At 40.1% G+C, this 24,534-nt stretch overlaps 1 protein-coding gene across 2 annotated transcripts in view; it reads right to left on the bottom strand.

Annotated features, from left to right (window-relative positions):
- Positions 1-956, bottom strand: part of CHST11 (carbohydrate sulfotransferase 11) — a 230,682-nt gene extending 229,726 nt beyond the window's left edge. Inside the window, exon 1 of one of the 2 annotated variants that reach the window (XM_081957642.1) lies at positions 124-956. In XM_081957642.1, the coding sequence (XP_081813768.1) occupies positions 124-241 (118 nt within the window). In that variant the 5' untranslated portion in view covers positions 242-956. The remainder of the gene's footprint in view (positions 1-123) is intronic. The other variant, XM_081957643.1, reaches the window with a different exon arrangement.
- Positions 957-24,534: the final 23,578 nt, after the last annotated feature.

The following is a 24,534-nucleotide window of genomic DNA, read 5'->3' as shown; positions in this document are numbered from 1 at the left end:
CGGTGAGGAGAAAGAGGAGGGCACCGGCAGCACCCCCTCCCCTCCTGATCATCTCCACCTCGGGTCCAACTCCAGGGTCCCCGGAGAAGCCCCGGACAGGACCAAGCAGGCAGCTGTCCTTACCTGGATGCAACATACTTTGGAAATAGAAGATGACGAGGGCGAAGGATCCCAAGCAAGTGACCAAAACCATCCGACAAATCCGATTGATCCTCATTACTTCCAGCAGCGCCTGCTTCATGGCTTTGTCCCGGCGAGAATACTGTAGGTAGGTGGCGGGGAGGAGGGAGACCCTCACCCCGCAGGCTCTTGCCCAAGAGTTGCGTGACGGAGGAGCCGGAGCGCACGACCGCAGGGGCGAGCGGCAGCCTGGGCAACCGGCTGGCTTCTTCGGGGAAACTGGGCTGGCGCGATGCTGGCGGCGGCGGCGAGAGCTCCCCCCTCCTCCTTCCGCTGCTGCTCTGGAGGATGCCTCGGACAGCAGCAGCTCGCAAGCGCTGCTTCATTTGGCTGGGAGCTAGTCCTAGCCTGGGGTAAGTACCACTCGACTTAGATTGAGGGGGGGAGACCACTGTGTAACCTGCGGAAGGTCCGCATCACCTCCGAGAAGGTCGCCTCGGAATACCATTCTACTCACCCTACTGGAGATATATGGTCGCGTCCGACTGTTTCCCCAAGCCGCCTCGCCGCTTTCTTCGCGGTCCTAAAGCCTCCCGAGTCTCAGACGGATGCAGTGCGCTGGCTAAGGTGGTGTTGGTGGTCTCGGATGGTGAGGAGCATCTCCTCCTCTCCCGTCTGGCCAGGTGAAAGAAAGGTTTGTCTGGGGAAGGGTGGCCATGCTGTCCTTTCTAAGGTACCCGGAGCTTTTGCTATTTGAACCCGCCTGATGATGAGTTCTGGGATTCTGAGAAATATTCTTCATTTTTCCTAGCATTTTCGTTGGAGGTAATACAGATACAGTGACCATATTTTCTTGGGAAAACGCTTGAAAAGGGAGCAGATCTGAAAAGGTTCATAAGCATAAAACGTGTTTATAATTTTTTTTAAAGGTTAAAAGCACAACCAAGAAAACATTCTAATAAAAATGTCTAAAATTAAACAGTATATGTATTTTTTTAAAAAAAATCCACAATTCAATTTCTATATTTTTCTCATGGTTATCAACCCATTAAGTGTCCGTTAAGAGTCCATTAAGTGATATCCATAATAGTAAAAGTTAAATGACCAAAATAATGGATAAAAGTGAGATTTTGAAGAATAAATAAATCTAAAGCACAACTTTTTGGAATAAAAGACTGTCCTTTATAATAAAGGATGTCTGGTCAATGTAAATATAGATATTAGCCAACTGAGGATTTTTTTTCTCTGTATATTTCATGGTCCAGTACAAATATTTATGCAAGAATTTATTTTGAATGGAAGGAGAGGTTTCTTCAGAGAATAAAAGGTCGATGTGGAGCAAATAAATAAATGAAATATTTACTTGAAATACATTTTAAGAAACTCTTGGTAGCCACAGCAGCCAAACTGTTATACACATCAGCAGGCTAAGACATTGCATCCAATGAGTATTAAGCAATCTAAACTGAAACAACAACAACAACAACAAAAAAGAAAAAGAAATATTCTTTTGGTCTTAACTAATTTCAAGCTGTGTTTTATTTTATTTTATTTTGTTCTAGATGTTGTAAACTGCCTTGAATAACCCTATAAGTGGGATTACTGAGTTGAAATAAATAAACATGACCCAATTTTGGAAGCTAAACTTCAATTGATAAGAAATAAACATGATATCCAAATATCCATGAAGGAAGGAGTTGTTCAGCAAAGGAGGACATCTGAATTTCAACAGAGAAATTTCTAATTTGGGGATAGGAAATATGTGAGCACTATCGGGTAAGAACTAAAATAGGGTTAATACTTTTTTTTAGAAGCTCATAGACCCCAGTTTTTAATCCTCACACTAAAGAAGAATCTAGCAAATCTGGACATTACCTGCATGAGAGATGCAACTCCAATTTTATCACTCAATCCTCAACTTGTTTCTTTTCTAATACAGGAAAATTAAGAAGCTGGGAAACTGCAATTCTCCATGCAAAAAAAAGAGCCCATAGTGACAGACTAGCTTGTTATCTATAGATCCTGTCTGCAGATCACTTATTAATTCTTTCTTTGTTACTTGATGACATGACCTAAAAATCCCTTTAAAATAAGGATTTGTTTAAATAAATAAAGAGAAGGCCCATCTTCTGTCTGTCAACAATGTACTTTGAAAATGTATTCTAAAGACACAAGACACAACATGTTTATAGCCAGGCAGGAACAAACACAGAATAACCAAAACTTTTTGAGGCTATGATAGCACAATGGATACTTGCGGAAAAAATAAATCCGAACAACTTGGCTTTTTGGTGTCCAAAAATCCTTAGGGAGATTTTTGATGCTACACACCCTAATCTGTGAAAGTAATCGGTGCAATGTACTGAATCAGTAGAATTTATGCATGCCTCTGCATTGTATAATACTGTACTTCTTTCAGCTGTAAAACAACCTCTGCTGCAAAGATTATAAAAGACAAAGGCAAGTAGGAGAGTTTCTCCTTGATGCTCATTTCAATAGCACTGATTTATGACTAGTTCTATATGAAAAACAAATTAAGATAGCAGATCTACATGACTCGAGTGTCCAAATAAATCAGAACAGATATACATGCATTCATACAAGAGTCCAGAGTGATTTCTTTTCTTCCTCTTTTCTTCTTTTCTTTTTTCTTTTCTTCTTTTCTTTTCTTTTGCCAAACTTTGACACAGCTTTTATATATATATATATATTGTAGCAATGGAGAAAAGAGGAAAGAGAAATATATTTCTCTTTTCTCTTTTCTCCATTGCTACATACCAGACTAAGACACATATTGTAGTTTGGTATCGTTAAATAAAATAAAACAGGTTAAAAATATGGTTTTCAAAAGAATTCAAAGCAGCTCTTTTTACTAATATTTCAACACTGCCAGCTCCAACATGCTTGCAATTAATTGAGTTTGCTTTAATAGCAGGGTATCCTATGGACTAATTCTTTCTTTGGATCAGGAGGTTGTTCCAGTAGAAAGGCATATTCACTGTCATCCCCACAATTTCCTGTATTTTACTTCCTAGAAATTACCATTCTCATCCTTGGTATGATATAAGCTTACTGAGTACTGAAGTTCTCTGTCTTGTCCTCTTTTATCTCTGTTAATATCAAATTGAGAAGTATACAACCTGAGGCTATCAGGCTTTAACTCATTTCATTCCATTATTGTTCAGTTTATGATGAAATCAAAATTAGTTTTCCCTAGTCCTGCTTGATTTTTCAAGCATGTGGGCCATCTAAAGACCAAATGAGCTGTCACCCTAGAAAAAAATGAGGTGCAGATCTCTTGCCTAATGATACAAAATGTGTGGCATGCTATAAGAGGCAGATTCCTGACCAGTGAAATATCTAGGATAGGCAAATGTTGTTTGATGGTGTTAAAGGTGCTGTCACAGGATGTAAGCTGTTCCAACTAAAGCTGCCTTTCAGAAATGGACTGATGATGATTTTGTCAATGCCAATGGTCTTTAAGCGGTGCTTCAGATGTTTTGGGTTTGCATCCAGACACCTACTACTACTACTACTACTACTACTACTACTACTACTACTACTACTACTGATCATCACACAGCCAGTTGTTCAGACTGGCTTTGGCATTTTTGTCTATCTATCGAGTTCTCACCCAGGACTCGGGATAGGCAAATCTGGATTTTTGAAGGTATTACAGATATCATCGCAGGATGGAAGCTGCTGCTGCTGTTTTTGTTGTTAATATTGATTTAATATTCAATGTGATTCAGTCTGGGGCTGGTAAAAACTTAACAGTTCAAGTCCTCACCAAGGACCCAAGAGCTCTTAAGGTATTATTATTATGCCTGATTCCTGATGATTCTGAAATTCAGCAGTGCCATTATTGAAAATCACTAAGTAAAATGCTTTCTAGTCATCCAACTCCAGGATGGTATTCAGCAGGTTCTGATCAGTTCTGGAGAGCCGGTACTGGAAATTTTGAGCAGTTCGGAAAACCAGTAAATACCACCTCAGTCCCAGCTGATCTGGAGGGAATGGGGATTTTGCAGTATCCTTCCCCTGCCACACCCATCAAACATGCCACACCCATCAAGCCACACCCACAAAACTGGTAGTCAATTTTTCTGAATCCCACCACTGTCCAACTCATGTACTTTTAAAGCACCCATTCCAAGTTGTGTTTCTGATGTCATAAAAGCACAACAAATTGTGAATTATCAAATATTTATCACCAAGTTGACTGAGATTTTCACTGTCAGGGAGGAGGAGAGATGCTCTTGGAATCTTATACCTCAAGTGCCCAAAGAACTACAAGATCTGACAGAGTTGGCATGCTCCATATCCCATCAATTAAACAGTGTCATCTTATGGGACCCAGGAAGCATGCCTGCTCTGTAGCTGCATTGCCCTGTGGTACAATCTCCACCTCATATTGGATTACATTAGCCCCAATCCAGCTGGCTTTTAGGAATGTCTTGAAGAAATGCTTCTTCTCCTAGGCATTGAATAGGATGTTATATTGAGCTTGTTTTAATTATGTGGTATGTGTCTTAGTGGGATGGCATAATGTGTTTTATTGCTTTTTCCCTTTACTGTGATGTTTTTAATCCCAATGTTGGTTGGCAAGTGGGTGGCCATGAGTGGCCATATAAATTGAAAGAATGTATGAATGTACTGCTTTGGCTACCAGCAACACAAGCCCACACAACTTTAAAATAAAAGAATCTGCAACATATAGCTGGCAAATAGCTGATTCAATCAGATGGACCCAAGCAGAACAATTGACAAAAGGAAGTTATTCTGTCTGTGAGAATATAGATCTGGAAATCTAGAATCTCACTATGCTAATATTCATTTATTGTGCTTTGTAAATGTTTATTATAGTCCAAACTAAATTTATTTTCTATAGCAAGTTCATGCTGAAGGTATTCAGTTCATGAATACAATAGATATGCAAATAAAGACCTTATGAATTTGAAACAGATGCTGGTTGCAAAAGATAACAGATGATAAAATGATGAGTAAATTTTAAGAAATATATAGAACAATGAGGAAAGGAGTATTGTAGCTTACTTGAACAAGCTATTGTTAATCCCTATGTTCTCATCTCAATAATATTGAACAACAAGAGGGCCTTGAGATCTCCATAGATCAAGTAGTCTCTAGACTTCATTGAGTGCCAGAGGATTTTAGGGTTGGAGTAGTTATGATGTGGGCTGGTTACAGTCCTTACTCCACATGGAAGAATCTATGCCCAGCAGGATAGTTTAGGATGAAATGATAAGTAACTAACAGCATTACAGGAATGACAACTCAAGCTAAGACAGTTTGATGGTTACAGAGCAGTTGAGAATCTCAAACAAATTGAAGCTTCCATAATCAGACCAATTACTTAACTAAAGACTCTTGAAGAGTCATTTCATAGCCACTTTTTGTAATCTTTAACAAGATGGCTATAATGCCAAGGGAACTAGAAAATGGTCAGTGTCACCTGACAATTGAATTGATCAAGAAGAAGAAGAAGAAGAAGAAGAAGAAGAAGAAGAAGAAGAAGAAGAAGAAGAAGAAGAAGAAGAAGAAGAAGAAGACGACGACGACAGATGGAAACATGTCACTCATAGAAGAAAACACAAACCTAGTACAAAACCCCTGTCCAACCTGACCCATTCTGATGCAACCCTATTGGTGCTAAGCAGTCAATTTCATGGACTCTTCCTGGAAAAAACCATGCAGACACCTAGAAAAGAAGCATCATCAAATATCCCTTAAAAAGTAGCACTGTCAAATACTTCTGTGATAGACAGAAAAATACCCCAAACCTCCCTAGGGAAAAAAAGGTGAGTATTGGTGATAGGAGATTCAATTCTCAAGGGGACAAAACCATCCATCTGTAGACCAGACAGTCAATTCAGAGAGGCATGTTGCTTCCCTGGAGCAAAAATCAAAGATGTGGCTGAGAAGCTAACCAAAATAATAAAACCCACAGATTACTACCCTTTTCTACTACTACATGTAGTGACGAATGACACAAAAAAGGGGGGAAAAAATCTGAAAAAAATAATTGAGTGATTACGAGCAGCTAGGCAAGAAAGTCAAGGACTTAGGTGCACAATTAGTTTTTTCAACTGTATTACCAATAAAAAGACAATATCCAGGAAGAGAACCCCTGGCTTCAAAGTAGGGGAAAAGAGGATACAAATGAGCACAAATCAGTAAGCTTGATATCAGTATAGACCAGCAGTTGATTAAGCATTTAGAAAAGAATCCATTGCTTTCCAGGAACCAATGGAATTTCTCAATCATAAATCATGTCAAACCAATCTAATCTAGCTATCTTATCACATCAGACTGATTTGGAATAATGCGCCAGGAAGATGAATTTCAAAGGTACCAAGTCTTAACATTAGTTAGGTAAGTAAAAAAAGGCATGGATATACAGTAGAAATGTGGGGGGGGGAGATAAGCTGGCTGGGGAATTCTGGGAGTTGAAGTCCACGTAGTTTAAAGTTGCCAAAGTTGAGAAAACTCTATATACTATGGAGAAAAGAGAAGAAAAAACCTTGGGCAGGGAACTGTTGCTTTTGGAGGTGACCCTGAATCTGATGTAATGCCTAGTTTTTGCCTCAAAATGAAAGATCTACAAAACAGTGAAATACTAATATCCCATTGTTTATTATTCATGTGGCATTTCCATTTGCAAATTGTTTTTCAATGGTTAATATGCGCTCTGTTCCAAGCAGAAGGATTGAACAGAAATAAATTTCAACAGAGTAGCTGCAATGTGTAGGGGGGAAAATCCATTTTACTGAAGTTGCTACAGCAGCACTTACATATTTATTTATTTAATATATTTTTATACGGCCACCCATCTCATAGACACGATTCTAGCTAGCAGTTAAAAAATATAAAAAGATACCGAATTTTTCAGACTATAAGACGCACTGGAGTATAAGACGCACCATGATTTTGAAGAGGTTTTTTTTTTAAAAAAAAAAGTTTTTGCACTCTGCAGGCTTCCCAAACACTCTGCATGCCTTGTCTTTTGCAAAAAAAAAGGGAGGGGGAACTTTGCAGAACTTTGGGAGGCTTGTAGAATGCTCCTGGGGGCTGGGGGGGCAAAAACAAGCAAAAAACAGCCTGTTTTTCGCAAAAATTGGCTGGTTTTTTGCAAACAAAAGAGCATGCAGAGGCTTTGGGAGGCTGTTGCATGCTCCTGGAGGCTGGGGGGGGGGAACAGCATGGTTTTTGCTTTTTTTTTTGTCCTCCCCAGCCCTCAGGAGCACTTTGCAAGCCTCTCAAACCCTCTGCACATCCATTTTTGCAAAGTTGGCTGGGTTTCGGTAGGCCAAAAATGCTGTGTTCAGTGTATAAGATGAACTCAGATTTTCACTCTCTTTTTTGAGGGAAAAAGGTGCGTTTTATACTCCGAAATATACGGTAGTGCATCTTATACTCTGAAAAATGCTGTAGTTGTTCTATAGCCATGATGGCGAACCTATGGCATGCAGAGCCCTCTCTGCGGGCATGCAAGCCGCCGTCCCAGCTCAGCCCCACTGCGCATGGATGTGCACCTCCCGCCGGCGAGTTGGTTTTCAGATCTCTATTGTGCATGCGTGAGGGGTAGGGGACATGGGAAAGACACTCAATTGTTGTGCGTAGAGGGTTGCGCATGCATGCATTGTGATTGTCTGCCCATGCGTTGGAGTCACAAGCATATGTGTGGAGTGGGGCACAATCAGGGAGGTTGCCCGTGCATTTGCGGGGGGGGCACACATGGGGGGGTCGCATGCATGGGGGAGGGGGCGCACAGGGGTCATGCGAGGGTTGCACACACATTGCGTTATGGGTGTGTGCGTGTGTGCAGGGACTTTCGGCACTTGGCGCCAAAAAGCTTCACCATCACTGTTCTGGAATGAATAAGGTTCCCCCCAAAGGTCAATTTAAGGAGAAAATAGAAAAGCAGATGTACAAGCAATAAAATCACTTTTGCTTCTAATTACGTGCAACTTCCCTACTTTCCTCCATCTGCTAAAGAAAATATGGTACTTTTAACATTTAAACAATATGAGGCAATATTTCATGGGAAGGAAGAGAAATTATGAATCACATGGAAGCCTTATGAGGTAATGCAAACTAGAGTCACTTCACACATTACATCCAGCCAGAAGGTTTGCAAAGCATTATTCATTAATGTGGGCAAGTTAAATAAACACAAAATGATTCTGAATGTTCTGCTTTGGAATGCTGTTATGAATAGAATAACCATGTTCCATTCATCTGAAAGAAGGTTGTTGGAAGGGTGATTTTTTTTTTACTGTTCCCAGCAACAAGCTACTAAATGTTAGGCAACAGATGAAGGCTATTTGTAAATCAGTGGGATGAAATATACAAAATACAGATGAGTAGAACCACAGTTCTACATAGATAATGAAACTCTCTAGGTCAGGGGTGTCCAAACTTGGGAACTTTAAGACTTGTGGACTTCAACTCCCAGAATTCCCCAGCCTGGGGAATTCTGGGAGTTGAAGTCCACAAGTCTTAAAGTTCCCAAGTTTGGACACCCCTGCTCTAGGTGTTTTTGAAAAAAAGTTGGATTGCCAATCATTGTTCCCATGCTTTTACTCATTATCCTGATGCAGAAACTAAGTAGGGGAAACATTTGCTGATAACAATTTAAGGGGGGGAAAGAAAAAAGAATATTGCCAATTACAGCTGTAGAAGGTTCTAACAGTGGCTATTCACAGTTGTTGAAGATGACACTTAAATTATTGCATTGGGAATGTGTACTGTATGCAATATGTACTAAGTTCTCCTTAGCCTTTGCTTACTTTATTGGAAAAAAACTGAATTTCTTAATGAATGTAGATGAATTGTTGTGCAGTAAAATTAGTCTTCATGGGGATTTATAAAGATTGGTGACACCATAGCCTTTTCCCACTGTTTTATTTACAGAAAGGGGGATGGAGATCAGGATGCAAGAGATAAAAAGAAAGTCAATCATAGATTCTTAGCGGCAGAGACAAAATTAGAATAGAATAGAATAGAATCATTGCTATCATTGCTATCATGTCTCCCCTAGTACTTCTTTTCATTAAACTAGACATACCCAGTTCCTGCAACCGTTCTTCATATGTTTTAGTCTCCAGTCCCCTAATCATCTTTGTTGCTCTTCTCTGCACTCTTTCTAGAGTCTCCACATCTTTTCTACATCGTGGCAACCAAAACTGAATGCAGTATTCCAAGTGTAGCCTTACCAAGGCATTATAAAGTGGTATTAACACTTCATGTGATCTTGATTCTATCCGTCTGTTGATGTAGCCTAGAACTGTGTTGGCTTTTTTGGCAGCTGCTGCACACTGCTGGCTCATATTTAAATAGTTGTCCACTAGGACTCCAAGATCCCTTTCACAGTTACTACTATTGAGCAAGGTACGATCTATACTGTACCTGTGCATTTTGTTTTTCTTAATGCCTAAATGTAGAACCTTAGAATATAAGCGTTCATCAGGATTCTGCCTAGAAGGCAATACCTGGGGGAAAGTTCCATGTCATAAAAAGGACAGAATGTCCAGCTGAAAAGGTATTGATGTTTCTTTTACTCCCCACTAATCTTATTCATCAAAGTTTTCTATTAACAAACAAACAAATAAATAAAAAATATACTAGAATTCCTACCTTTGATTCTTGCAGAAGTACAAGCGTGTTGATACATTTTTCTCTCCTATTCCCTACAAGTTCAAGATTACATTTTTTTTCTTTAATGAGGCTTAAGAAGACAAGTCAGTTCTGCAGATATAAAGCGTAAGGGGCAGCTGCAGTAATCTCTGGTTAATCCCCCTTTATAAGTAACTCCTGGTATGCATACACACAGTATAAAGGCAGCTATAAATGCACATGACTATTATACTTAATTCTCCTATAATTAGACATGTTAGTGTGTGGCATAAGATTACAGTGCAAACATGGCAAATAAAATATGTTTTTCTTTAACATGCATCCAACTCAGAATTACCTTTGAAACAGATGGAGCTATAACAGCCAGATCCATCCAGGGTATGTGCCAGATATAATGAATTTCAACTCCCATAATTCTCAGCAAGCTGTCCTAACACCTTCTAAGATAATATGTTTGTCATATTTTTTCCAGTCCTTCACTTGTGGAGGAGTAATTGTCATCTACAAGTCAAAAATATGTAAAACAAGCCCAGAGTTTAGTCGCCTACTACCAGTAGTAGAAGTGCTTCTACTACTGGTAGTAGGCGACTAAACTCTGGGCTTGTTTTACATATTTTGACTTGTAGTTTTACTATTTGTTTTAGGTTGAACTATTGCTTTGTTAGGCAAGTTTAATGAATTGATTAAAATTCAATAGATTAATCAATTATAATGTCTTGAAATTTGACAACTCTTATTAAAAAATCAAAGAATAAGTAATACACCCCTAATAATGCAATCAACACAGTCAGAGATACACAATAAATATTATGGGGACACTATTCATCCTTTCATGGAAATTGGACTTTTTCTCCCTCAGTAATAAAAAAAACATTTTATTTATTTCTGTTGTGAGATGAAGTAGGATAAAAGAACTGGGCAAAATATTAAGAACAAAGAGAATTGTCTGCAGTTTTATTTTTGTTTTTATTGTCCTGATCATTGTATTTCTGGGCAGTAATTCTCCCCTACCCCACTTCAGTAATTTCATAAAATTAAAAATTGATTGCAAGATAAGACATCCACCATAGGCAGCAAGCACCAGAAGGCAGTAAAGTGTTTGATTGGCTCAGGTTGAGACATATCTTGTCTCCAAGTAAAATACATTCTTGGCACTGAAACTCCCAAAGGAATTAATTCAGTTGTCACTTCTAAAGATATCCTTCCATCCTTAATTTATCCTTTTCTTCAGCTTGTGGCTATTATTTTGTCTGAATCCAGCTGCCAATGCAAAGGATAAGACACATGCACTCAATAAATTCAGAATACCTAGAGAAGCAAGATTGCAGGACAATTCAGGTGGTCATGAATAACATTTGCTAAAGTGGTAAAGAAGAAAAGAGGGGGCTTTTGATGGTGGTCTGAACATCCTTCCTGCACTCTCAATGCCCTTAAAGGTCATCTCAGGATAGGTTTTGATTTGGCTAAAATGCTATAACAGGTTCCTGGGAATTTTTAACCATTCCTCTGCCTTTTGAAGATATCTAATATAGTTCCCCTTTCTGTCTGTTTTTTTCTTAAAAAAAAATATGTGTAACATTACTAACTTGCTTTTTAAAGACAATGTTCGTAGTAGTTTTATGTGATTGTTTCACTGCAACGTCATGTACATTCTACTTATAGAACATACTACAGTATATTGCACTTCTACAATAGTGGGCATTGATCAACCCATAATATTAGATTCTATAGAACAGGGCTGTCAAATTCACGGCCTATGGGCTGAATGCATCATGAGCTGGCCACACCCACACCCAGTGTAACAAAGGGGGGGGGAGTCTCAATACGTCACATGATGTATGGCACCCCTGCTGTAGAAATATGTTGATGTACTTATTAGTGTTATGACCTAGGCTTCCTGAGACAGTAAAAAGCACATGCTTAGTCCAAAAAACCCTCTTTTTATTTCAGTGGATGTGAATTATGTTCATTCACAGCCAGTAATGAGTCCCAAATAGTTAGTAAAGAGTCCGACAAAAGTCTGCCAAAGTCTTTCAGGATAAACTGATAAGCATCCACCTTTATCTCCCTTGAAACACTGCCAAAGACCTAATTGGCAATTAGCTTTGCAAGGCCACATAGAGCACGGAGTCAAAACGGAGCTTTAGAAAAGTTGCTTCCTGCAAAGGCTCATGTGCCTTTGCTCTTCCTTTATGTCTTATGGGAGGGGCCAATCATCTCCAAGCTTTCTGGCAGGTCTGTGCATGTGTGCACTGGGAACAGGCTCCCCCTGTTCCTCTGCCTCGCTGATGTCTGACTCCGGAGGCTCCAGAGGCAGCACATAACTCCCAGGTATGGCCCTGGACCCCTCTCTGTCTATGACGCAGAGCCCTCATCCGAGTCTTCCCCAAACTCCATGACTAGCCCATGTTCTTCCTCAACCTTCTCACTTTCTGACTCTGCAGGCCACCGGCAGACCACAACAATTAGTTAGACATTGCCTAAATTCAGCCCTAGGCCTAAACACCTAAAAAGGCTAAAACACTATATTACTGTGTGAATGTGTTGGGTATATATAAGCATCTCCCCTTAAAGTTTACTTATATCAGAATAAAGGGAATGTGACTCTTGCTTGAAAGAGAAGGCTTTCTTATAACTTTTATGAGAAAGTATTCTTGAATCTGGTGCTTGCATGAAAGTAAAACAAATATGAGCTTTATTTAGAAAATAACATGGTGATAGGAATGCCTAAGTTATTTATCTACAGCTAAAAGCTGCTACAGTGCTTTTATCTTCCTCTGTTTTGAAATGAGCATCATCTCACATCAAAGCTGGAGGGCTTCTTTTTTCTAGCAACTCCCCGTGATACGACTTTTATAAGAAAGGGTATGACAGGAATCTTGAGAATCCAGTAACAGGTCCACATGCTATATGTCACGTTCCGGCGTTCACATTGAATGCAAACAGAGAGTCAGTTTGTTTGATGAAAAACTTTATTTCTATCTAATATTACGTGATAACCAGCACTAAATAACAATGATACAAAGGTAAGCAAATCCAAGTCAGTTCTAACATCACTCATATATATACCATTATTCCACCCAGCTCCACACACAACTCCACCCAGATCACAGCCACCACCACCACCAATCACCATGACCCACACCCTCAGCCGCACCCCCACTCAGTGTCATCATAGCCTCCTTCCTGGTTAGCCACATCCAAGCAGAAGAGTTACGTCAGAGTAGGCAGTTGCACCCAAGTAGAAGAGTTACTTCTGGGGAGGCAGTTGCACCCAAGTAGAAAAGTTACTCTGCAGAGCGATGAGGGGAGCCTTACAGAGCCACATGCAGCTACAGGCTCCGCCAACATCAGAGAGTCAACATCAACGTGGCAGCATTGGTGGCGTGTAAGCATGGCCGAGCAGGCATGGCAATGGATGGGCTCTCCTCTGAATGGCAGCCCGAGGGCTGACACTATATACATTTTTATTGTCAGATTGTCTCTGTTTTTCATTGCACTTTAGTGCACTCAATTGAATCCCCTTTTCTCTCATTTTCCAACAACAACAGTTCATCTGCTATTGTTATTATTTTTATTATGATGATAACTTTTGATGAGTTGCTAGAATTGGCCCTAATCAGACACCCCATCTTCCTCTGTCCAGATTATAGAGCGTGGTTGGGAAACTAGAATCCTTGATGCCTTTTGATTTGGCCGTCAGATTTCTCCACTCCTACACAGAGTAGTGAGCCTTAGAAGAAGAAGAAAAACCTTCACTGTTGCCAGTTAAGATACTATAAACCAGTTGTGGGTTGCAACCAGTTTAACAACCAGTTCGGTGCGCGCACACATGCCTAAAGCGCTTGTATGCAGCATTCAAAATACAGCAATTTGAAGCTCAGCTGCCTACCTTCTAAGGCAGCCCCAGTAAGTAGAACAGCGGAGGCATGGAAATCACCTGTGCCGCGTGAATCAGCTGAGCCAGAAAGAAGGAAATATACTACAGGATAAGGCGGGGGCAAATAGGCGGAGACAACTGATCGTCAGAACTACTGGTTCGCCCAAACCGATCCGAACTGGTAGCAGCCCACCACCCACCATTGCTATAAACTTAAATAGCTCGAAGAAGTAGCAGTGGGCTGAATTTTAAGGCATCCATAGGAGCTGAATTTGGCCCTGGTCCATTGGTTCCCCATCCCTGCATAGATGTTAAATCTAGAGTGAGAATGGTTGCATCTTATCTTTAGAGATGGATTTAAGGACAGTTGCAATTGTTGGAAAATTGGGCTTGGAGAAAGGCAGACTTGATAGTCCTTGACACAGGGTACTGCCTTGACTCTGAGCAAAACTGCCAAAACAAACAAATCCGGTAATTCATTTTCCCTTGTAAAGCTAGTGACGCAGAACAATATGGCCAGCATTTCATTTTTTTTCTCTAAATAACATTTTTAAGGGACCTCCTCATCTTCACCAATTGTGTGGGGGCATGCAGCTGTGGTAAATTCCATGCAGGCATACCGCTCATAAGATAAGATGGGGATTATGTTTGCAAGATGTGCATCAAATCATGAAGTGAGTGACTGATGAAAAGAAATGAAGGGATTTAGAAGCTGAGCAAGTAGTAAAAATTGATGTTAGGACCTCCAACATCCCTTAAATTGGAGCCAGCTGAGAATTTAGTTATCTTTCAGATATGGGCCTTTAATTGTACCGATTTTATAGATAAGATATCATGTTAAAAAATTGCACTGTATGTATTCTCAGTAAACAAATTTAAAGGCATAGTTTCTTAGAGCAGCTGTACCCAATGATAATATGACTGGGCAGAGATATCACAGACTGCCCTGTAAAGCTAAATTAAGATGTCACCATACACTTATTTAAATTATCTTTGCTATATTTATATTGGATGAGGGTATATTTCACTGTGTTAATTAACGATGAGGATAAGGTGCAGAATAAATGTGCATGGTTTTATAAAATATAGCATTTCATTTGCGTCCTTTCAATATATCTTGAGAGGAACAGGGAGATTTATTTGTACCTTGTTGCCTGTTTAGCGAGAGCCATTTCTCTCTCCCTTCTGTGATGAACGGCATAACATGTATACAGGGTGCCACCTAATGGGAGGAAATGCGATCTGCTTGCTGTGAGGAAGCAAATGGATGTTCACAAAAGGAACAGAAAGAATAATTACATGTATGACTACATATTAGTATAAGGGTAGTCCTCAATTTAGAACCATTTATTTAATGACCATTCTGCAGTATAGTAGTATAGTATGATATAGCCTTTATTGTCATTGTACCTCATACATACGACGACATTGGTTTTAGCCTCACTGGTGAAATCCATGACAAAATATACAAACAACATAAATAGTATATTGAATAATCCCTATGCAAGTAATTAGTGGGGAGGGGGAGAAAAACTAGTCATATGTTTCCATGTATGCGTGGAGTGATTGTGGTTGTGTTTAAGAGTCTGACCGCCCAAGGATAGAAACTATTTTTAAACCTGGCTGGCTATACTTTGGTGTCTTCTGCCCGATGGTAGAAGTGCAAAGAGACACTGACCCGGGTGTGAATCATCTCTGAGTGTCTTCCTTACTTTGCTAAAGCAGCGAGACCTGGCGATGTCATCCAGTGGTGTCAGAGGGCAACAAATGTTTCTTGTGCCGAATTGATCACTCTCTGTAGTGCCTTCCTGTCTGCAGGTGTTAAACCAGCATATCATACTGTAATGCAGTATGTGAGGACACTCTCTATCGTGGACCGATAGAAAGAGGTCATCAGCCATTGTTCCACTTGATTTTTTCAAAAGTTACAACAGCATTGAAAGACGTGACTTATGACTGGTCCCCGCACTTATGGCAATTGCATCATTCCCATGGTCATGTGATCAAAATTTGGGTGCCTGGCAACTGGCATGTAATCTATGACATTGTAGCATCTTAGGGACATGTGATCTTCATTTGCGATCTTCCCAACCGGCTTCTGACAGCAAAGTCAGTGGGGAAAGCTGGATTCGCTTAGCAACCACAGTATTCACTTAACTACAGTGATTCGCTTAACAACTGTGGCAAGATAGGTCGTAAAATCAGGTATGACTCACTTAATAACTGCCTTACTTAGCAACGGAAAATCTGGTCTCAATTGTGGTGATAAGTCAAGGACTATGTCTATATAAATAAAAATTATAATTGTGGGGATCAAATCAATAGGTTTGTGCAAATAGCTATCGGCTAATATTTCATGCCTCAAAATACAGGCACATTAATATATGATTGATAATAGCATCCTTCTTCTTGTACCAAAGACCATAACAGAGATGCTCTTTTGCATATGTGAACCAATACACATCAGAGGTGGTATTCAGCCAGCTGCGGGAGGCTCCACCCTCCTGCCCCCAACATAATGCACGAGCAGGTGGTGCGCATGGGCAGACGAGAAGCGTGCGCTCACATTTGTGAACCAGTAGGGAAGGTAAGTGAATCCCACCGCTGATACACATACATACATACATACATACATACATACATACATACATACATACATACATACATACACTTGCTCTTTGCTAAAGGCTATTTGGCTATTGTCCTTCATCAAAAGGATAACGGCTGTCCTCCCGAGACTCAGGAAAAACAGCTAGGAAACCATCACTGCTGTCCCACAGACTCTGTCACCTAAGACTCACTTATTCTATTGGTAGGGCAAGTCTCAAATGAAATTATGCAGTAAAGAAATGAGAAGTTGTAACAACTGAGTTCATACAATGAAATGTACCCCTCAATCTCCTAGTAACTCCTGCTTGGAAGGAATCCCTTGGGGAAATGCCCTGCGATGGTCTTTTTGTATTGTAATAGTTCTGTTCCAGAGACAAGCACTGAAATATAGTTGATGTCTTAAGTAAGTCACAGATACGTAGGTGGAAGGGAGAAATGCCCTTTAATGACTGTTGTAAGCATGTATTTTTCTGAAATTTAACAATAAAGAACACTGTTTTAATAAGAGTCATGATATATAAGATGAAAGCCTTGGCAGAGCTGGCATTCCATTCCCAAAATGGCTATGAATGGCATCCTCTGTATTTTTTATTTCCTGGTTAAAACTGCCAAACTGATGACTCTTTCTGCTCTATCCAGAATGAAACAACCATTTCCCCGTCCATTTATCCATCTTTCCTGACAATCTAACCTTCAGATCTATGGGATTTTAGCTGTCATTGTTTCCGGCTAATATTGGTCTGTGATTACAAAGGTTGGAGTCCATCAACTAGAGCATAGCAGATCAGGAAAATCCTTAAAGTCAATTATCCTATCCCAGTCTCTATCAGACTCCTTCTCAAGCCTCTTTTGCAAGCATTTCCTGAATCAACATGACCTCACCTTTTCAGTGCTGTCCTGTTTCTCTGCCAAATGTTACTTCCCTAATGTAAATTGGTTCACTAATTATTATTATTGCAATAATAATATCAGAACAGTGACCCTTGAGGCTTAGAAGATAGCATAGGAGATAGTTTTCTCCTAATGCTCTTGAACAGAATTATTTTAGTGGAAAGCATTTTCTCTGATTCTATTAATTAATTGTACAGCTGAACAATTTGTTTCTTCTTGCTTCCTTGTGTGTGTTAAAACAGCATGCTTGGGTGCAAAGCCATAAACAATCTATAAGGCATTAGATCATTTCTGCTGCTCAAAATACAATTTCTTTGTATCTGCTATGCATCCCCCAGACAAGTCTCCTAAATAAATATATTCTGAGCTATAACATCATATAGGGATACAGACAATAATGTAATGTACATAAAGCTATTTGAATAAATCAGTGCATACAGTCAGAATATTTGTCATCAAACTACCCAATTCTGATTCTAAAACAAGTGATTTTGGAATTAGGAAGAAACTGGAGAAATTCATAGACACACTTCAGCTGTGATTTTTGAAAGGAAATAGAATTATTTTATTTATGTTTATTTGGGAATTCTTTTATATGCACTCTTCCAAAGTATTGAATATTTATCCCAACAGGAGTTCTCTTTAAAAAGAGAAAAGGAAAGAAAAGATTTTTGAATGGTTTTAATCAGGTTTTAATAAGTTTCCCTTGAACTGAACTCATGGGAACCACAACAACATAAATAAGTTCTTTTCTTGGAAATAATATTTGTTTCCTTGATCCAGATCCAACCCGCGGGGTGCTTAGATCTGGCTTGCAGCTTGGGAGCTCACTGGCAGAGCGCTTGGGCCTCCACCAGCACCCTGACATGAGTGATGTCAAGCTGGCCATGCCTACTCTGGCCACGCCCACCCCACTCCCCTGAGGTCAAACACAACCCTGGTGCAGCTCTCAATGAAATCGAATTTGATACCCCTGACCTAGGGCATATTAGTGATTTCCTACTTTCTATTTTTCTCCTTTATTTTTCTGAGAAAGAAAATTCCAAACTCAAAGCTTCCTACCCTTAATAATATATTCAGAGCCTGAGAAAGATTCCTATTCTGGTTACCTGGACAGCCCATTTTAATCAATCAAAAGGACAAAAGCTGTCCTTTTAACACAAAGTTGACCCAGAGATTTTGTGCTCCTGCCCAAGCCTGTTGCTGAGATTTCTACAACCCAATTGGCTTTCCCTTTCATTAATCTAATTAAAGATGCCTCTGGCTTTTGCACTTAACTTGACATCCAATGCCCTTCAATGGCAGACGATAGATTTGAAGCTGATTCTTCCTAGTGATAGTCCAACATCTTAACCCTGCCACACACTGGTTTGTTGAAAGCAACCTCCATAGAAGGAACAAGAGAATTATTTTGCCATTGCTTTTTTCTGCCTTTTTTTTTCACTTTACTTCTCAGTCTGTTCTACAGTCCTAAGTTTATAGAAGCAAATAGCTGAAATCAAAATCATATATAGGGAAGGATGTATAGTCGAGATCACCGTCTCTTTTTATCCTTAGTACCTTCTTCTAATGTTGCCATATCTGGTGAGGTTTCAGGGGTCTTGTCTCCAAACCTCACAAAAATTTCTCAAATTATCTTGAGCTCAATTTCAGTTGCAATATTCTCTTGTCAGATGTTGACCTTCCTGTGGAAGCTCTTTGTGAGATGTGTGAAATCTAATAAAGAGTCATCAGAGGACACAAGGATGCTGTTTGTATTGCTTGACCCTTGATAGACCGTATTCCATACAGAGGAACACAGCTTAGATAGAGAAGGCACGTTTTTACATCTTTCCAGCTTCCATCAATAGGAATAATGAGGCTAAGAAATCAAGTTCTTGTAATAGACAGCGCTAAGCAAGAACGCTTCAGATTTTCACTCTATATAAATATATACTTATATATAGCAATAGAACTTAGACGTATATACAGCTTCATAGTGCATTACAGCCATCTCTAGGGGGATTACAGTCCGCCTGTTGTCCCCAACAATCTGGGTCCTCATTTTACCACCCTTGGAAGGATGGAACGATGAGTTAACCTTGAGCCAGTTAGAATTGAACTCCAGGAAGTGGGCAGTGAATTAGCTTGCAATACTGTGTGTTCTAGAATTTGATCTCAATCCTGGAAGTAACCTGAAATTAATCCTCCATACCACTAATCAAAATTTACGGAACGAGTCGCATGCATACTGTACTGTTGTATTTTTGTACACAATTTTGCCATATATTCAATCTTTACAAATAATTCCCCCAGTGCATTAGTTGTATTATTTTTCACCAAAACATTATTTTGGGGTTATCTTTCCATAAGTGGGCATTTTTCTATACAGATTTTGATCAGGCACTTACAATGCAATGATCGAAGACCTGCAAATGTTGGGTAGTCACTGAGCTTCAATGTGCTTTTCAGTTTAGAAATGTTTGCAGTCCAAAAATGCTCGAAAAATCCTAACGCTGTGTGCTAACTCTTATTCATCTTGTCTAACACAAGTGGAAAATTATCTAAGCTGAATTAAAAGGTGAAGCAGAAGAAATCTTTGCTATCCCTATTTTCATTCTGCCTGTACACATGTTGACAGGTAGAACAAGAAACATATTGCATTATGGCATAGCTATCAAGGGACGATGTGCCTGAATAACCCCCTGAGGCTATTCATTCCTGACTCAAATCTGTCATACATGCTCAAATGTTGCCTTACTAAATGGCAATCTTCCAGATGTGATGAAACAACAATTTCCATCATCCCCAGAAAGTCTGCTGTAGAAGCAGAAGAATTTTCAATACGTGATTTGAATCTTCTTCTTCTCCTCCTCCTCCTCCATCTCCTCCTCCTCCTCCTTCTCTTCTTCTTTCCCCCTCCCCCTCTCCCTCCCTCCCTCTCTTTCCTGCTTTTGGTAGAATTGTGAAATTGTATCCACAAGATGTAACCTTATTTTAGTGATTAACAGAGGCCTGTTTTTGTTAAACAGAATGTCTATACTGAATGTTTCTGATGTCTTGCAACTGAAGTGTTTGCTATTCCACTCTTATTGACATTCTAGAGACATCTGATTGGTGAAACAAGACAGCAGACTAGACTTTGGTCTAATCCATCAAAATTCTTCTAACATTTCCCCCCGCACTGCATAGACCTTATTCTACTTGCTGGCTCCATCATTCCCAAATGAATTAATAGCAGCCACAGAAAAACTTATACACTCATTCAGCAACATGCCAGCCTGTCTCTGCCTCCAGGTATATCCCATGTGTCTGTTAAAATGGCTAATTAGCTTAAATCCTTGCCTTTATAAATTCAGAAATGAAATAATTTATGGAAACAGCTTGTGTCATAGTGTCTTTGGTCAGTGTCCTTGATTTTAAATCTACCCTTCCTCTTCTTCAGCAATGTATTCATTTGTTTCTCTTTGTTTCTAACTGTTCTGACCTAGGCTTCCTTAAAAAACATGAAGCAGAGTCCTGGTCTCAGCAAAACCTCTTTTATTTACATGACTGTGAATTCCTTTCATTCACAGTCAGCAAGGCTTGGTAAACAGTCTTTCATGAGGAATATTTATCAACACAAACCTTATCTCGTTTGGAGAGCTGCCAGATAACTAGTTTCCAAAAGCAGGGCAAGGCAACACTTGGCACAGAGTCTCTTATAGTCATAAACAGAACTTTCCACTCTTGAAACGACCGAAGGAACGAATTGTTTCCTGCAAAAACCCATTCCCCATTTGTTCCTCTTTTGTTTCCTATGGGAGGGGCCAATCACCCCCAAGGTGTGGTTTTACTCCCAAGTCGACCCTACTTTCTTAGTTGTCTTCCGGCAGCTCTGTGCATGTGCACATTGTGAACAGGCTCCAGCTGTTCTTCTGCCTCACTGCTGTCTAGCTCCCTCTCTGCCTCTGACGCAGAGCCCTTATCTGAGCTTTCCTCAGCCCCCAGGACTGGCCCATGTTCCTCCCCAACCTCCTCACAGTCCACCTCTGCTGCCAGTTCTGCTGGCTGCCGGCACAACACTAATCTCTTGCATCTTTAAAATGTATTGTGATGATTCAAAATTAAAGACATTTTAGAACTTAACTTTTCACCTATTAACTGCTGTTGCAAAACCAATGTTTATGGGGTACAAAAAGAGATGACCCTGGATAATCACTTCAACCCCATGAAATACAGACTAGCAAACAACCAGAGCTCTATGATCAAAATGAAAACATAAAGGGGGTTCCTGGACTCATCTTTGAAATAATCTGCATACCATTATACGTTATCTTCATATGAAGTCAAGACTGATTGGCCACGGGAGCAACTGTTTTCATTCACAAAGAATGCACAAGTATTTTATCATTTAGCATGATTTACCATATGCTAGTAAGGCATTTGATAAGGTAGACTATAGCCTACTACTAGATAAAGTAGAAGAATGTGGGTTGGACAGCATCACCACCAGATGGATTTGTAACTGGCTGACCAACCGCACTCAACGTGTAGTTCTCAATGGAACTGCATCTACATGCAGGAAGGTATGCAGTGGAGTGCCCCAAGGCTCTGTTTTGGGTCCAGTACTCTTCAACATCTTCATCAATGATTTGGATGAGGGGATAAATGGGGAACTCATCAAATTTGCAGATGACACCAAGCTGGCAGAAATAGCCAACACTCCAGAAGATAGGCTTAAGATACAGAAGGATCTTGACAAACTTGAACATTGGGCACTATCTAATAAAATGAAATTTAATGGTGAAAAGAGTAAGGTTCTACATTTAGGCAAGAAAAACGAAATGCACAGGTACAGTATAGGTGGTATCTTGCTCAATAGTAGTAACTGTGAGGGGGATCCTAGTAGAGTCCTAGTGGACAACCATTTAAATATAAGCCTGCAGTGTGCAGCAGCTGCCAAAAAAGCCAACACAGTTCTAGGCTACATAAACAGAGGGATAGAATCAAGATCACGTGAAGTGTTAATAACATTTTATAATGCCTTGGTAAGGCCACACTTGGAATACTGCATTCAGTTTTGGTTGCCACGATGTAAAAAAGATGCGGAGACTCTAGAAAGAATGCAGAGAAGAGCAACAAAGATGATTAGGGGACTGGAGACTAAAACATATGAAGAACAGTTGCAGGAACTGGGTATGTCTAGTTTAATGAAAAGAAGGACTAGGGGAGACATGATAGCAGTGTTCCAATATCTCAGGGATTGCCACAAAGAAGAGGGAGTCAAACTATTCTCCAAGGCACCTGAGGGTAGAACAAGAAGCAATGGGTGGAAACTAATCAAGGAGAGAAGCAACTTAGAACTAAGGAGAAACTTCCTGACAGTTAGAACAATTAATCAGTGGAACAGCTTGCCTCCAGAAGTTGTGAATGCCCCAACACTGGAAGTCTTTAAGAAGATGTTGGATAGCCATTTGTCTGAAACAGTATAGGTTTTCCTGCCTAGGCAGGGGGTTGGGCTAGAAGACCTCCAAGGTCCCTTCCAACTCTGTTATTCTATTTATTTGTATATACTCCCTTGCCTGTTGGAGCTTTTTTGGCAATCTAGCACCAGCAAATCAACTGCATTCAGCACCAGATTAAGTGCAAGGTAACATTTTAAACTTTCCACAATCACACTTCTCCAGAATAATGGCAGGACTGGGGCATTCTCGGACATTGGAAACTGAATCTGAATTGGAATCTCACAAATTTACCCAAGCACTCGTGGCAATTCTCAGCATGATGGTGGCCCATGCTAGGACACTTGTGGCTCTTCTACAAGTGCCATCTTGAAAATTGCTGCCCCTGCAGTGTATCTTTCATTGCACCTGAGAAATGAGATTGGTAGAGATGCTGCCCATACATGGGGGTGGAACTTAGTTTCTAAGGCTGGGAAAGGAATGGAAGAGAGAGCAGACATGAACAATGAGGAGATGGTGGATGAGTCAGCTGACAGCTGACTTTCATAGATTACAATTCAGCCTAGATGGGAAAAAATTCTGTGGAAAGCATTTCCAAATACGTAAAGGTACTTTGCCTTAAGACTTTGGTTTGATAGTTCCTGTTCTTGAGCAAGCCGAGGTGGTGCAGTGGTTAGAGTGCAGTACTGTAGGCTGCTTCAGCTGACTGCTAGCTGCAGTTCGGCAGTTCAAATCTCACCAGCTCAAAGTTGACTCAGCCTTCCATCGTTCTAAGGATGGTAAAATGAGGACCCAGATTGTTGGGGGGAAAATGCTGACTCTATAAACTGCTTAGAGAGGGCTGTAAAAGCACCATGAAGCAGTATATAAGTCTAAGAGCTATTGCTATTCTGATGAACTGTTTTAGGCTTGTTGGAGAAGACCATCTTTACTTTGGCATTCTGAGTACAGTAATAATCCAAACATTAAGCTTTCCTTGTTCTATTACAGCCTTTAGACTCAGCTTCAAATAAAAAATAGTTGTTCTAATCGTGTATGTGCTGTGATTTTCTAACTGGTAGTCCATGAGTTATAACAATTAGTTTAGTGACTGTTCAAAGTCATAACACCATTGAAAAAAAGTGTCCCACAACTGGTCCTCACACCATTGCAGCATCTCATTGCAACCATCACATGATTAGAATTTGGGAGCTAAGCAACTAGCATGCATCTACAAATTTATAGCATCCTGGGGTCAGGTGTGATCACTATTTGTGACCTGCCCATCCATCTTCCAATAAGCAAAGTCAAAGGGGGAAGCTGGATTCATTTAATGACTGCATGACTTAATGCAATCATTTGCTTAACAACTGTGGCAATAAAGGTAAAATCAGTTGCAACTCACTTAGCAACCATCTTGCTCAGCAATGGAAATTCTGGTCCCAATTGTGGTTGTAGGTTGAGGACTACCTGTATATAAGTAATCACAACTTCTGGATCCCACATCCTTGATTAGGTGTAAGGCATGCCTCCTTCAATATCCAGGAAAGAAAAACCTCAACTCCATGTTAATAGAGATAAAGTACTTTTACTAGATATGAAATGAAAGCAGCTAAAAGGAAAGCAAGATCTGAGCCAGAAAGGTGGGAACATATACATATCAAATGTTTACCCAGCACCCTCCCCCCAATTCCTCAACCCAGTGTCCAATCTGCAACTCCCTAAGGTGTCATGTGGGGTGCATCTTCAAACAGTCTCATCGTTGGTATGTGAGATGGTTGTCCTTGACCAAGTCCAAACATCAGCCACCAGCATGCGCAGAAGATGGTGAGAACAAGACTCCTCCAGTACAATATTATTCCCTTCCCCAATACCATGCCCCCCCCTTTCCTATGGCAGCTGATAGTAAGCAAGCGTAGCAAAAGCAGCCTTAAGCAAGAAACCAAAACAGAGGCTGACATCAGGATTGCTTGC

Source organism: Natrix helvetica (genome assembly GCF_964273705.1).
Source record: "Natrix helvetica genome assembly, chromosome: 6".
Taxonomy (NCBI): Eukaryota; Metazoa; Chordata; class Lepidosauria; order Squamata; family Natricidae; genus Natrix; species Natrix helvetica.
Note: the sequence above shows the minus strand (reverse complement) of the source record. Positions and strands in the feature narration are given on the sequence as shown.